Below are 16,435 nucleotides of genomic sequence, written 5' to 3' on the forward strand. Positions count from 1 at the left end.
GTTTTTAGAAACTGAGCTGTTCTATGAAACACCAACCATCCCTTTTGACTACTCTGCCTTCCTCCTAAACAAGCTATTCATCCCATAGTTTAACAATAACAGCTAATTTTTATTTTCAAACTTTAAAAATTTTAAGCAATTAACTGCATGCGACAATTTCCTTAGTGTTTAAATATCATAAAGGAAGCAAAACATTTTTTTTCAAAAACCTAAATTGTACGAAAGCTTTAATTTTTAAAAGGTGAAATTCTTAAGAATCGGGGGTATAGGGACAGAGTAACCAAACTGCTTTGTAAAATTACACTGTATAATTAATTCCATGGTAAGAACGTTTTTATGGTGTGTTTTGGTGACCTTTTATTACCATCAAGTTCACAATGCTGGTGGGCTGCCTTTTAATCCCTCCGCAGACAAAGGCCCTAAATAAACACAGATCCCTTCCTGGGAAAAAGTCCACTCTGGTTAAATGGTAAGGAAATGAGTAAATCATTAGTAATCTTTAAAGCCAAAGCTATAAACTCAAGTTACCTTAAGTTGAAATGAAAGTGTCCTGCAAGAGTTTCAAAGTTCTGTCACAGATAGAAATCTCCAGCTCTTGACTCCAGACTAGGCGCCAGCTGATAAACAAACAATTTAAGTCAAGAGCTGGAGAATTCCCAGCTTTTTCATTTAATGGCTTTGGCCCAGAGTATTTACTGCCTCCAGTTTTATTCTCACTTAGCTCTAAGAGGAAATTTAAACTCATCATTATCTTAAAGCCCCATATGGGTAGCAGTCAGCTCACCTGATAGAGCTCCGCTTACTCAGTAGAAGTTTGAGTCTCAACTAGAAGTGATGTCATAATGTAAACTAATTAACTAGAGTTTTAGGTTGACTTTTTAACAGGCTAAATAAATTTTGTTCAATATAGTTTATATTCCCACTTGGGGTAGTAACAATTCCAAAAAATTTAATTCTGCAGTTTTAATCCAAACTACCAGCTAAAATGGAGGACAGCGTAATGGCTTTCTCACTCCCCGACAGGCGCCCACCCTGCCTCCCTCTACCGCCACTCTCACCCTTGTCCACTAGCCCTTGAATATTATATAAAGCAACTTTTCTGCATAAAATATAGACTATTCCTATTAACTTCAAAATACCCAGTGTTGCTGGGTGTGTTTCCTAACAGAGCAGTGTGTAAGATTTAAGATGTAAATGCTCAATCATGAAAAGCTGTTGATTTTATACGAGTACTAATAAGAATATAAAAGTACAGCCCAATTAAAGCCCATGAGATACCATCAAATATTTCTAAATGCTGTTTTTAAAAGTTTGCTACTAAAGATTATAGATCTCAAAGTCAGAACTATACTGTTGCTCCTATTCCTTTCTCAAAATTATCATTTACTTTTAGAGAAAAATCTCATCTCTACTCAGGATTTTATGTCAAAATAATTCTTTCAGCTATCTGAGTGTTTGCAGATATTTGACAATTACAATAAATCAACTATCCTTCCGCTAGCTGCTTATCTAATGAAAAAATGCTGCAAGAAAATTTTTATAGCCTAAGGTAAAGGGTTAATGTGGCATTAATGCAAAGAAAAATTCTTTCCCACTTCTTAATCTTCAGAAAGTTTTATAAACCTACCTTGGCTGGAAAAGCAAATTAACTATTTCAGTGTCTGCCAAGACTATTTTTCTACTCTTTAATATATGTACATAGTACATTAACAATGTTGGCTACTTGAGACCAAGTATTACCCTCACACGTAAGACTTAGTGGAAATGAAATATAATTAATGATAAAATCACTTGTATGCCTGGCCTCATATTATATCTCACTTTAAAAAAACTCCTTACGAACAATGTTACCTTAGAGACTGCAGTGGATAAACATTCTGATGACCACAACTAATAGTCAATAACTCAATAAAAAAAGATGTCAGATACAAATCTTAAAATTCTTAATACTCTTCTAAAAGAGTCCACATTTCTCCATCGCTGGAGGTAATCTCAGCTAAATACAAAACAATAACAAAAACCCTCCACCTTCAGGTGAAGTTAAATTACTTAAGGCAGAAGGGAGATGGCGAGTCGGCTATCATACCTTCATTGGCCACGTGGGGAGGATGGCTACTATGAAGCGTGCACGTATACTTAAATTTTTCACAATTAAAACACCCCAAGTAAAACAGAATTGTATGGCAAATATATACAGAGAAGGACCTAACCTCAACTTAACATACTTTTCAACTGCTAACATTATCAAACTTTCTTTAAGAAAATCAGACATCTAAAACACTGCAAGTAAGTCTGATAATGGTTTGATTGCGATGACAAGGCCCTTGTCAAATTCTTAATTCCACTGCATCCTCCCACTTCACCCCCAATAGCTATCCAGGGATCACAAACAAAACACAATAAAGACATAAGGGATACTGGAACTAATTTCACACTGCTTAGGCATCAATAGATGTTAATGAAAAATAAATTATATACAATTAATAGCTTTAGAAGGTTTATTTACTAAATCTACTTCACCTTTATATAAATACTGCTAGGCAGTCCTGAACTGTGTGACCAGACCCAGTTGTGTCTGGTCTGACTTACATCCTGAATGGCAATTAAAGGACATTAAAAATACCCTGGGATTACTTGAGGCAGGACCCCTGCCTTATCCACGCTCTTTCCAACAGACCCATGTGAGGAGAACCCTCCACCACAGGACAGAGCCTGGCAAGAGCAACTCTGGTAACGGTTACTTGACTGGAAATTGCAATGCAGTTAAAATCTGGCCTGCAGATTTGGAGATGAAGGAATCGCAAACTGCAATAGAGTAAATTCTTAGAAATAAACTAGGTTCTTGTTAGCAATAATATTACTAACAATAACTGATAGCAATAATACAAACACTGAGTGAAGTGATCACTTTGCCTTCTCTAGCCCACTCTTCTACTATTTTCTGAGGAGACAAATTATTAAAGCTGCCTCAACCATGTTATCTTGGGCAGTGAGTCAGCAGTCTTCTCTAAACATGCTAAGAACTCATTAACACCTTATGCAGGGACTCTTGTCCCTGACAACTGTTGTAAGGGAGTCTCAGGCACGCCAAAGAATGTAAAAAGAGGTTTTTATGGGCACCTCTTCTTTGGGACTAATTTCAAAGAAATCCTTGGAATTTATTTACCAAACATTTCTGAACCACTTTGTGCAAACTGGAGAAAATCCCAGGCAAAATGTATTCTCCAGAGACAGAAAGGATACTTAATGGATCAGGGTGATAAGTAAAATTATGGTTAAATGTAAGTGGATATCATAATTAACCCATTTCTGGGTGTACTGGTACTGATGAATCTTATGTCATTTCTGAGGAAATGGATTTGTCCATTAAATCAAGTTAAAGAAAATTTTAATTACTTGAGCTACTAACGCTTTAAATACCACAAATCAGACCAAGCAGAAGCTCACTTTAATATTTTTCAAGATAGAATAATCCAAGTCTCTGAGACAGAAGTCAATGCCACAAAGTACTTTTAAATTTTATAATAAATAACAGAATCGATCATTTTAAAAGCATCATAGTAGTACAATGCTTTAAAGGGAAGAACCCATGAAAATGAATTATCTTAATCATGTTAAATCAACTTATTTCAAATCATTAAAACAAAAATGTTACTGATGTAAGACTAAAATCTAAGAATAAATACTGCACACAATACTACTGTGTAATCAAACAGCTTGTGAGAGCATCAAAGACCTATTGACAGCTCGTTCCCCTCCATACATTCTAAACTATGGCAAATTCAGTTATATGAAATTTGATAAAAGAATCTGCTTTTGGACAGAAATAGCAATGTTTCAGCCCAAAGCCAAGTAAAATTGCCAAGTTATAAACCTCTCTAAGAAAATGTTTTAATGGAAATACCAATAGACCTTTAACCATAATGCTGTTTGGTGCCAAAATATAAATAATTTTTGTTTTTGTGCTCCCTTTACCATAAATTAGGTACAGGTCAAGTGGAAAAACAGTAGGTATCCAGCTCAGTGAGCAGTTCCAGTTCAAGGCCAAGACTTGCACACTTGATTTTAAAAACAATAATGGAGTCTATATGAGACTTTCATTGAAGAATTTAGCAAGCAAGTCTATCTCTCTAAGAGAAAGTCCTTAATAGGTTTTGTGCTTACTATTCCATATTCTAAGAATATCTCAAACAAATTACTAAAACTTAACCCAGCCAAGTAAGTAGAGTATTAAATCTGGTTTCCTGGTAGGGAACTGTTATACAAACACATACACACAAGTTCAATTATTTAATTTTGATATTAATCCCTAACCGGAGCAATATTTTAGCAAATCTATGAGGCTTGCCAGCACAGAAAGCCTGGGGCTAACTACAAGGGCCACTTCAGAGTCTCTTCAACTCAAGGTTTCTATGCAAACCTACAGACATACTAGGCAATCAGTGAGCTTATTCTTCAATTATTCAAGCACAGTTAAGTGCTATAGTTATGCTCTTGGAGCAGACTGAACAGTAGTCATTAGTCTCAAACAATAGTTTTTAATTTGCTTTATGTCTAGCATTCATTATACAAGAGAGCTAATCAAATTGGAACTAACATTGTGATAGCAGACCCATTCCATACTAAAAAAAAATGCATGTGTCCAAATTGGTGTGACTAAACATTTCACATTAAAGGATTACAACTTTCATAAAGATGTGATTTACACAAGACAGATAAACAGATTAGGGCATCATACTTATGAGGCCAGTGTCATGGGCTACTAGAGAGCCTGGTTAGCTTTAGTTTGAGAACCACAAACGGTTAAACAAAGGCACGGTATTAGACATATGGGGAGTCAGTGTAAAGATCATTCAGTTTAACTAACTCCGAGTGAAACTACCTGCTAAATCCTAGGGATACAAAGATAAATGTTCCACAAACATACCAAGCTTGTCCATGCCTCAGAGCCCTCACAGAGCACCTCCATCTACTGAGAACACTTTCCCTTGACTGCACATTCAGCTCTCTGCTTAAATGTCACTTCCCCAGAGAAGGCATCCTGTCCACTCTATGTAAAAGAGCCCTCCCCATAGTCTCTGTCTCCTTAACTGTTTACTCTGTTTTTTTCCTTCATAGTACTTATCATTGAAATTATTCTTGTTTACTTGTTTATTCTCTCTATTCCTACCAAATCATAAGCTCCATGAGGCAAAAGATGTTCACTATCTTTAAAGCTCTAACTCTAGTACCTAGAACATACCTAGTATATAAGTACTCAATAAATGTTTATTATATGAAATCAGCAATCTAGGTGCTCTCAGCATAATAGGATTAGAATGTATAATCAGAAAACAGGATATAATCTTGTAAGAATTATATAAATACAATAATTTAAGTATAAGACATTTCATTAAAGAAAAAATGAAGACCTTCATTTTTAGAGTTACTTTTAAAGTTCCAGGCTCTCCCTAATATTCAAGTAAACTTCTTTTAACTTATTAACAGAAGTACAGCAGAAAATGAAACTAAAGGTGGTAGGAGAATTATAGGAACTAACCAATTTCCTTTCTTCCTTGCTTAAAGAATATTTACTAAAGAACCATCAAATCGAATTCCAAATTCCACTGGTTCCCCCTCGGATATAATCAGGAATCATCTATAAGATTTCTAGTTGATCTTCAACATAAATTTTCCATTTCTAGAACTAAAAATCCTTCTCTAGCCCTAGAATCGGCTGTATAAATCAGATCTGGTGTTACTCTCTCTCTTTAAATATCCATAGAGGTGAATATAAGATAAAAGTCAAATTAAGTATTAATAGAGCAGAAGAAACACACAAGGTAACAGTAAGGCTCTATTTCTTAAACTGGGAGGAGAGTACACATGGGCCTGATGTATACTTATACTTGGTACCTTTATAATTTTATAAATATTTTGTATATAAATTCAATATTTAACAAAAATTGAAAAAAAAATGTGTTACTCCCTGCACTCAAAAAGCTTAAATTCTACAGGAGGAAGTGAATCAATGCCTATAAATATAATGTAATGTGGGCTTTGATAAAAGCATGTACAGTTTGACAGCTTCTAAAGGAAGCACCAAATGGGCTGAGGCATGATCTATGCTACAAAGTGTTAACTGTACAAGTAGAAAAGTTACTCACATTGGTTTCAGGATGATAATGATAGCAGTTTAAGCATCACTTGCTTTTGATTTTTTTAAAAAGTCACATGGAATTTAAATAAAATTATATTATTTGTAATAAGGATGATGTATAAAAAGCTGCAATAATGAAACCTGAGGAAAACCTTCAATGTATTACTCCATGGGCTAGTAAAATGATACAGTAAAGATTCTTTTCATTGCATTCCCCAGAATAAAAGTTAGTAGAAAGCAGAAGAAGGGGCTGGACTAAAGAAATGAATCACTATCTCAAAAATCTATGCAACTTCAAATTCATCTAGGTTAAAAAAAAGCTTGTCCTTAAAATGCTAACCACAGAATAAGGAGTATAATATGTTCCTATTTTAATTTTTAGAATACTACTGTATTTGTAGGTAATAGCTGTATATAAATACACAAAAATGCATTTTTTTTAAATCTAAGATAAGGAACAAATGAGGGGTGAGGGAAAATGGACAAACATGGGGGACATTTTTTAAGGTTTTATTCAAATTACCTCAAATAATCCATGTTTAAGACTGACAAATATAGAACCTCTATAAAATTGTGGTCCCATCTTGGGTATCTAACTTGGGTATCTATGCTTTTTCCAGGTCCCTTTTCCTTAATTTTATTTAGTTAAAATATAATGATTTTTAAACCAGTCAACTCTAACTTACAGAAAGTTTCCTCTATTTTATTTTAACTGAAAAAGTGGAGACATTTTTAATCCATCATATTAAAAATATAAAGATAATAACTATGAGAAGACAAACATAAGCTTCTATTATATACTGGCTAATCTCATAATGATCGTGTCAACCGATAAATTATCACAAACCACCTCTACACAAAGCTTCCAGTCTATAAGCACAGATTCAAGTATTCACTATTACAAATTAACATTTTTGCATTCTTAAACTACAAAAGTGGGTTTAAAAACAGCTTGATAAGAACAAGGAGTAATTTCAAAGTTTTATCCCAAGGAAGACTATATTATTTTTAAAACTTAAAATAACACTTAAAAAATCAAGTTGGTATTCTTCATTATCAAATGATAATTTCAGGCTATACTCTTGAAGCAAAAGATCAACCAACAGCAAGATCATATGTACCATGTATCAATTTTTTAATTAAATCACAGAACCACTCAAAGAAGAATTGTTCACTTTATTAAAACCATTCTACAAAAAAAATACCAACACCAAGCTTAAAACTGCTTATTAGTATTTTATGATCAAAGATCCATACCACATTATAAACCTTTACACCCCAAATCCTACTTAACCAAGTCAATATAACCATTATAGGGGCTAAAAATTATTTATACCTCCACCTATACTCAAATGTGGTTTGGGATATAAGATACCTTTACAAGACCATTAGGTTCTTTATGAAAAAAATAAACTGATTTAAATCATTATATATATATATATATTTTTTTTTTTTTTTTCTTGCGGTTACACAGGCCTCTCACTGCTGTGGCCTCTCCCATTGTGGAGCACAGACTCCGGACGCGCAGGCTCAGCGGTCATGGCTCATGGGCCCAGCCGCTCCACGGCACGTGGGATCCTCCCAGACCAGGGCACGAACCCATGTCCCCTGCATTAGCAGGCAGACTCTCAACCACTGAGCTACCAGGGAAGCCCTATTTTATTATTTTTTAATCCCAAAGCCAACAATCGAGTTTAATATAATAGGAGTAAAATTGCTACTCCATTGTATACTGCTATATTGCTATAATTACATATGTATGTATGTGTATATGTATACAAATACATATGTGTGTATGTGCATATATATTATATTCGATCTTGCTATTAGTATTTTATATACTATTAAGCTTTTAGAATTTTATTAGTGGGTCTCCTTGTCCTCTGATTGAGATGATGATGATTTCTAAGTATGTCAATGTTGTGAAATTTATTTATTTATAGACCTTCTAATATTAAGCCATCTGTACATACATGAGATAAACCAAACTAGGTGGTAGTGTTTGATCTCTTTCATATGCGGTTGGATTTAGTTTGCTAATATACTTTATAAAGTTTTTACTTCTATATTCATGACTGATGTAGACCTACAGTTTTTCTCTTTCATAATGTTTCCGTCTGGTTTAATTATCAGAGTTATACACATCTTACAGAGTGAGTTGGGGAAGCATTTCCTCTTTTTGTATTGCCTGGAAAAGTTTGTATAAAATTGAGATGGGGTTCGAGCCCTGGTCCGGGGAGATCCCACATGCCACGGAGCAACTAAGTCCATGCGCCACATCTACTGAGCCTGTGCTCTAGAGCCCGTGAGCTACAACTACTGACCTTGCATGCTACAACTACTGAAGCCCGCGTGCCTAGAGCCAGTGCTCCGCAACAAGAAAAGCCACTGCAATGAGAAGCCCACACACTGCAACAAAGAGTAGCCCCCGCTTGCCACAACTAGAGAAAGCCCGCACGCAGCAACGAAGACCCCACGCAGCCAAAAATAAATAAATTAAATAATTTAAAAAAAAAATTGAGACGATCTGCTCCTTGAAAGTCTGGTAACACTCACCTGTAAAATCACCTGGGCCTAATGTTTCCCTTACGAAATTATTTTTTCTTTTTTGCCACTTCTTCAGTTTCTTTAATAGTTACAAGATTATTCAGGCTAATTATTTCTTGAATCTGTTCTGAAAAGTTAAAATTTTCTAGGAATCGATCTATCCCTACCCACAGTAATTTGGACCAAAAATTCATAGCTCTTCAAAGCTGTAATATCCTATTATCCGAATTTAGAAAAAGCATTGTATTTTAAGAGTATTAAATAACATAAGTCAGTTTTGCTTTGTTTTTATTTTTAATGAGGAAATTGAGAATCTGCAATAGCTCTAAAAATAACTGGATATATCTTGGGTAGCACAAAATCATAACTGTTACTTATGACAAACAGAATAGATGTGCATATATTTTAGCTACCACTTACCACCAGAAACAGGGGCATCCATGAAAACTGCTCCCATTTTCTCAACTTCTTTGGCCAATTCTTTTGAAACCATAGGATCAATAGTACTGGAATCTATTAATAGTGAGCCTTTCTTCACTTTTCTAAGTAAATGAACAGAAATATAGTTTTTAAAAACTATAGTTTTATAATTTGAAAAATATAGTTTACAACTCTGAATAAGCATTTCATGCAACTACCTATATCAGAATCTGCTAAAATTCACCAGATATCAAGGAGGTCTTTGGTTTAATATTAAAAACATTATTAGAACTGGTTCAAAATCTCAAATTCATTTTCAGATCAATTATAGTTCAAAGTAAACTCGAACTATTTCAAAGAAACCAAAATAATCTAATAATCTATATGGTATAAATTCTGGTTTCAGGTGAAATACTAACCATAATAATATAGGTAAGCTAAGATGTAAGCAATTTAAAACACCTATTAACTTTAAAAGGGCTATTTAGTAGGATTTAAATTTTTGTTTGTAAAGTAGCTGGGTCTCTTTAAAAAGTAATTTATTTGTCTTTAACAAGGCATATTGCAAATTTCACATATCCATTTTCATTTCCACTAGGTAGAATAAACATAAGCAGTTAAAATTTAGCCATTTGCTTTAGGATGGCATATTCTTTAATAACTGCAACTTTGGAAAGACAAAATAAGACATCAAACAGGCAGAAAGGAAAACACAGGAATGGACCTATAAATCTCACAGAGACTTTTTGTTCTTTACAGTAAATTTATATACAAACATTGGTAAAAGGGGGAAGCAGTCTTTTCATGTATCATATTTTACATCAATAGTTAAGTGGCATTCTTAAAGTAAAACAGTTCTGTTTGCACTATAAGTGCAGACTATATACCTTACAGTCTATAATCTATGCCTATCTTCACTGGCTTGGAAACCGACCTAAATTACAATTTATTTAAAGGGCTATGGCTAACCTTGAATTCAAACGTCCCAAAATTCTTTCTACAGATAAACTAACCCAGAGGACATTTAATCATAACCATGATTGGAAAGTTAGAACTGAATAAATAAAAATATTGAAGGGGAAATAGAAAATCATTGCTAAAAACTATAAAAAAGAAATTTTTTTCTACAGAAAAAAATAGCACGCAAAATGCTTTAAACAACAATTTTAGACATATGAATTGATCTGGTCCAAATGCAACGGCTGGGTATGTTCCATAGAAAAGAAATAGCACACTCTGTTATATAGATCACCTCAGTATGTGGAATTCCACTTTACATACCCTAAAATATAAGAATTAAGTTTACCAGTCTTCTGTGATGTTAATATTTTTAAGATCTTAAAGCTTTAAGCAAACGGGAAATGGTCTCAAAAATTATACACGCACAGGGTGTGGGGAAATGATCCGGACCCAAAAGAAAATAAAGAACTACCCATGAGAAGCAAATTACACTTCAATGTAAAGCCAAAATCTTTCAAAGCACTCCCTAGACAAAATTGCCCTGGTTGTTGGCCACCATATTCCGAGTAAAGGATATTAATAAACGTAGGATTTTGTCTCCACAAAGTTTTTAGTAACTTTTTCTTCAGAGGTAAAACAGGGCCATAATTGGAACAGACTAGGTAATGAGACAGCTAGGTCACCTCAGGACCACATACACACTGTGGGCCTGAGGGCTCCATCCAAAATGAGAATCTTTCAACTTTCCCTGAAATCTAAACATTTATCTTATCAGTTTTCTGCCTAATATTCAAGTGTCTGTTGCTTCTAAATTTGCCAGTTTTCCAAAGCAATTCAATTTCCCAAAACCTCAAATTTCATGTATTACAGCTTCAAGAAATTAAACCCTTTCTTTTAGCCCTTCATGTGTCTACAAAGCCTACCAGTTTGCTCTAGCTCTCTGCTGAACTTCAACAACAAAACAAGTTAGGAACAGGAATCAGTAAGACCAGAAAACTAAATTCAACCGCTGTCATCCTAACATAACCACAAGGGTTTGGCAATAGGTAGCAAGTAACCAAAAGGTTCTCAAAGCCAGGGAAGCTAGTTACTGGGTAGGAAACTCTGACCTAAATTATATATTATTTAAAGAGCTACTGCTAATCTTTAATTCCACCCTCTCAAAGTTCTTACTACAGATGTACTAACCCAAAGGACATACAATAACTTTTTATTTTATAATAAATTTTAAATAATGGTGTTCTTTCCAGTGCTTCGTTTCATTTTTCATAGAAATCTCTTCCTGAATTTCTGTAAACCGTAAGAAAATTATGCTTGTAACATCTGTACAGTTTAAAATGCAAGCTTTAAAAATCTCTTAAACAGGTTACCAATGTAAGTTTAACGCAAGATTAAAGGGAAGAAACAGAAAGCAAAAAAAATGTATTCCCAAAAGTCACATACTTGACTTCAGTGAAAAAATAACCCTTTACAATGAGAGAAACCACACCATTCACTTTTAAGACATAAAAATACAGTACAAGAAGGTTTAACAAACATAATTGTAATTTCACAATAGTTCTAACAAATGTGAAATTCATAAACTATCATAACAAGAACATATCTACAGTTGAGAAATACATACTTTAGAATTCCATTTGCTCCAGAATAAGCTTCTATTGCATTGATGCTGGTGGGCAACATTGTAATAATTCTGTCAGCTTTTTCAGCTACATCTGCTGGGGAAGACACTACCTTTAAAAAAAAAAATTGCAACGGCACATTATTTAAATTAAATGCAAGCAGCTCCTACAGTACAAGTAGGATCCACTTTTTATGCATGCCCATAATAGTGACAGTGAATAAAAACTAATCCTTGTTTTCAAATGACAAAAACAAAAAACGAGCAAAAAAACCCGTTACTGCCTAAAATAGAGTCCATTCCTTCACACATACAGATGCAATTTCTATGGAATCACATCCACTGTTTACTTTAAAAAGTGTGAAGTGAGTTGAGGGGGAAAAGGGCAAAACCCAACAGGCCTGGGAACGGACACACTTCTCATGGATTCCTCTAAGTTGGATTCTTAAACAGCATACTTTTTGGTAGATGCTCTAAGAAAACATTCTCGTATATCAGACTTGGTAGCTGAACTACAGGATACACCAATTAATTCATGGGCAGCAAAATCCACAAGTAAATTCTCAGGCCCCCATTACCACTATCTTCCAGCCTCTATTTTCAAGAAAAAAAAAAATTAAGCCTGTTTTATAAAAAGTCAAGACAAGGACATAAGCATGCACTGCACTGAATGTGAGTACCACCATGAAGTCTGAGAGCATGAGCTGTCAGGTCTCCTGTGGAAACCATATATACAACGACATACGAACAGGCATCAAGGTACGCTCTCTCTCTCAGAAGTCAGAACCCTGACTTCTGCTTTAATGATGACCATGAACATACTGTACAAGAAAGCTGCTCTGCCCATCCTCTGTACATATGTTTACAAGTATGGGTGTACATACCCTCACTCACATTTCCCCCACCCCCTGCTCTCTCGAATATATACACCATGATACACCTGGCCAGCTGGTCAGCAACCAAAGAGGCCAGAAGAGACCAGGAGATCACTTCTTGACTGAAACTCTCCTTTAACAGAAAGAATCTATCACCCCAATTATCACGAAAGCTCCTTTCCAAAGCCTTTTCTCTCTTTAAAGAAAAGACAAGGAACTATCAGGAGGATAATCAAAACTTTCTCCATAGGAGAACTGGCACATAAGCATCTTAGGAATGGGAACGCCTCTGCTTTTCATGTGGTGGAAGTAAACGAAACACTTTCTTTCTGTCTTTGATGTACAGCTGATGAAAGAATGAGAAACCAAACACAGTGTGCAATCTAAATATTATGAGCTAGAAGCAATTACATTTCATTCTTCCGTAAGAGACTATCAGCTTCTAAATCAAATTCTACATAAAGGCAGTTTTAACATAATTTCATAAGTTGTATTCTAAAATTTCGGATAATCAAGTATCCTGGCACTTTGTGTACTAAGTGATAATATTAAACACCTCAGACTCTAAAGCCAAAAACAACAAAAAAAAGACAGTCTCTCTCATCTAAAGGCAATACAGCATTTTAGAGTCTACAAAGTGGCACATTCAACAATATGTATATTTTGATATATAGTGGGGATCGGCCACAAATAATTCTGGAAAAAATTTTTTTCCATCAAATTACAAAGTAATACTTAAGTTAGGTGAAAACCTTTCTTACACTCAAACAAATACTGAGATTTGAAAAGAGGCAACTATTTCCTGGCAAACAATTCAAGTTTCCTTAAGAAAAAAAACAGCTCAGTAAGATGAGAAGAAAAGGAAAAGCTATAGGAGTCATAATTCTCTACTCTTGGACTGTGTCAAGAATATGGGTTACATAGAGAGCCCCATCTGTTCATCCTATTTAAATGAAGTAATAAAGGCATGCAAAATGGTGGCATACCTTTCAGCTGCCTTTCCTTCTATCTCAGCTCCATCTCTCTTGATCTTTCAGGGACTGTAGTAAGCCAGCCCTGAGGTCTAAGAGTCAACTTCAGACTTTCTCTTAGGAATTCAGAGTCTCTTCCACTGAAGGAAATTCAATTCCATCTAGATAACTCCTTGAGACATGCCCTCAGGGGTACCAACAATTAGCTCACAGATCTAGGAATACTTCACACCTCCAAGCTTCTTGTGCCAATTCATGCAACTGCCAAGTGCATGGGGTGGCCAATCAGCCCCCTGCATCCCTAGCATCTGCTTCTTGGGATGCCTGGGTTGCCAGAGTACTGCTAACCCCTCAAATATACAGGAAAGTAGTGTCAAAGCTCACAGGTCTGGAAAAAAACACACAATGATAGTGATAGCTGGAATGTCACCACTGTACTGGCCACAACTGCTCCATATGTAACAACTATATAAATTTGGTAATTATTCTAACAGTCTCTAATTTGCACTACAGAAGGCGTGTTTACTAGACAGACAAGTGTGTCCAGTTATTCAAATCATCTTGCCTTCCATGTGATGACTTCAAGACTCTGAAATAACTGACTAACAAAATTTGGCCATGACTCAAAAGCTGGCAGGAAAAAAACAAACCTTATTGCCAGTCTGACACTCACCACAAAAGCCTTTAGGAGCCAACTTAATTAGAGTCCCTTCAGTTACATTTGCTAATTGAATGGATAAGCAAAGACAGCATGGATCAGGGAAAGGAACACTAATTTGGGAAGCCAGAGACTGGGTTTAGTTATAGCTCAGCCACTAAATCATCTGTGCTTTTGTGCAAATCACTTAACCTCTCTGGCTTCAGTTTACGAATCTACAAAATAAGAATAGTGATTTGGATTATCTTCAAGCGTTTCTATCTCCAAAGTAGAAAGGAAACTTAGCCAAGGGAATTTTTCACATTTAGTAACCTTAAATTTTAGGAAGGCACAGACTCTGTGAAAAAGGGCTGATGGTATAGGGAAGCATCTGCAATGACTCAGTACAAATGTAAAGCATTAGCAGGACTCTTCTACACCTCCACATGTGTGGACGGTCACTGACCTGGCTGACCCTGGAACCTGGCTCTGCTCTGATTGTCATGGCCATCCCAGAAAAATCTCTTGACAATTCCAACTGCCTCATTCTTACACCACTGTGAATTAAGGTGACCCTACTTTTCCATTATTTTAATTTTGATTACAGGAGATTGGTTCCCTTCACAATATCTACAGTCATTAAGAATTTCTGCAACTAGATTCATCTGTATGCTAGTAAGCACCAATGGCAGGTGTACAATATAAAGATTAGACAACTGGACAGATTAAAGACAAAATCTGCTTTGCTGGGTGGGTGGCGGGAGGAATGATGGGGGCATCAGGGCCCAGAGCAATCTGAAGTAACTGCACCTCTTTTTTACATATCCAATGGAAGGAGACAACAGTTAACCTAGTTGTTTTACATAAAGAGAAAAATCTCGCTGTCTCTGCTAGACAAAACAGTCACAAAAGTGAAGCTCAGCATTGCTTCCACATAAACCAAATGGGTAAGAGAAACTTGCAAAGAAACAAGATGAACATGACCTTGGTTAAACCTGCCACTCGGTGTATTTTAATCTTTCCAAGTAGAAATGCATACTGTTGCTTCAAAATTGCACTACCCTTGGGCTTCCCTGGTGGCGCAGTGGTTGAGAGTCCGCCTGCCGATGCAGGGGACACGGGTTCATGCCCCGGTCCGGGAAGATCCCACATGCCGCAAAGCGGCTGGGCCCGTGAGCCATAGCCGCTGAGACTGCGCGTCCGGAGCCTGTGCTCCGCAACGGGAGAGGCCACAACAGTGAGAGGCCCGCGTACCGCAAAAAATTGCACTACCCTTAAAAAACTGACCAAAACGGTTTTTGCCTACATCTTGAAACATGTGGTCAACAATGATGAAGCCCACTCAGCAAGAGACTTTTAAAGTTCTCATCTAACAAAACCTGAGTGGATGCCAGATTAGATCTCAATAGAATTACTTAACCAAACATGTTCAGCCTTATAACCCAGGAACAAGATGGTTCCCAAGTTTTTAGAGAGAAAACAAGAGAATCCAATTAAGCCTAGTTCAACCAGAAAACTCATACAGAAATGCTGCATAAGTCCCAAGACTTTTGGCACCACTCAGAGGCATCTCCAAGGAAATTCCCACACAATGAAAATGAAAACGAAGCACAAGTCACATGCCCTGGATGCTACCGCTTAAAAAGAGAAATTGGTATCTTCTGTAAAATAAGAGGAGGACACAAGGGACTCTGCAGAATATGTTCTTAAACGGGGATGCAGTCAAATCACTTTATCTCCTAATTTGGTTTTAATTTTTATCATCATTCTTTCATTTAAAAATATGTCTAGGGCTTCCCTGGTGGCGCAGTGGTTGAGAGTCCGCCTGCCGATGCAGGGGACGTGGGTTCGTGCCCCGGTCCGGGAGGATCCCACATGCCGCGGAGCGGCTGGGCCCGTGAGCTTATGGCCGCTGAGCCTGCGCGTCCAGAGCCTGTGCTCCGCGACGGGAGAGGCCACAGCAGAGAGAGGGCCGCGTACCGCAAAAAAATAAATAAAAATATGTCTACAATTCTATTCCAAACAACTCTGGACTCAGTGACTCAGCCAACACAGTGGTGCATTTATATGTGTGGTGCTGGGGAATGCAGATTTGGGAGAAATATGGTATAGATACTAAAGCAACAACCATAACAGTAGTAACAGTGGTGGTAGTAGTAACAGCACTTTCTATGTGCCAGGTTCTCTAGGGCTAAGAGGAAGGTACTATTACTACTGCCATTTTATAAGATGAGAAAATTTAAGTAGAAAGAAGTTAAATAATCT

The 16,435-nt window shown here is 36.2% G+C and overlaps 1 protein-coding gene across 2 annotated transcripts in view; it reads right to left on the bottom strand.

Annotated features, from left to right (window-relative positions):
• Nucleotides 1–16,435, bottom strand: part of HIBADH (3-hydroxyisobutyrate dehydrogenase) — a 132,958-nt gene that overhangs the window by 100,037 nt on the left and 16,486 nt on the right. For both annotated transcript variants that reach the window (XM_079931869.1, XM_079931868.1), the window contains exons 3-4: nucleotides 11,691–11,800; nucleotides 9,107–9,228 (exon numbers count right to left, since the gene is read on the bottom strand). In XM_079931869.1, the coding sequence (XP_079787995.1) occupies nucleotides 9,107–9,228; nucleotides 11,691–11,800 (232 nt within the window). The remainder of the gene's footprint in view (nucleotides 1–9,106; nucleotides 9,229–11,690; nucleotides 11,801–16,435) is intronic.

The sequence above is a fragment of the Stenella coeruleoalba genome, assembly GCF_951394435.1.
Source record: "Stenella coeruleoalba genome assembly, chromosome: 9".
In the NCBI taxonomy this organism is placed as follows: domain Eukaryota; kingdom Metazoa; phylum Chordata; class Mammalia; order Artiodactyla; family Delphinidae; genus Stenella; species Stenella coeruleoalba.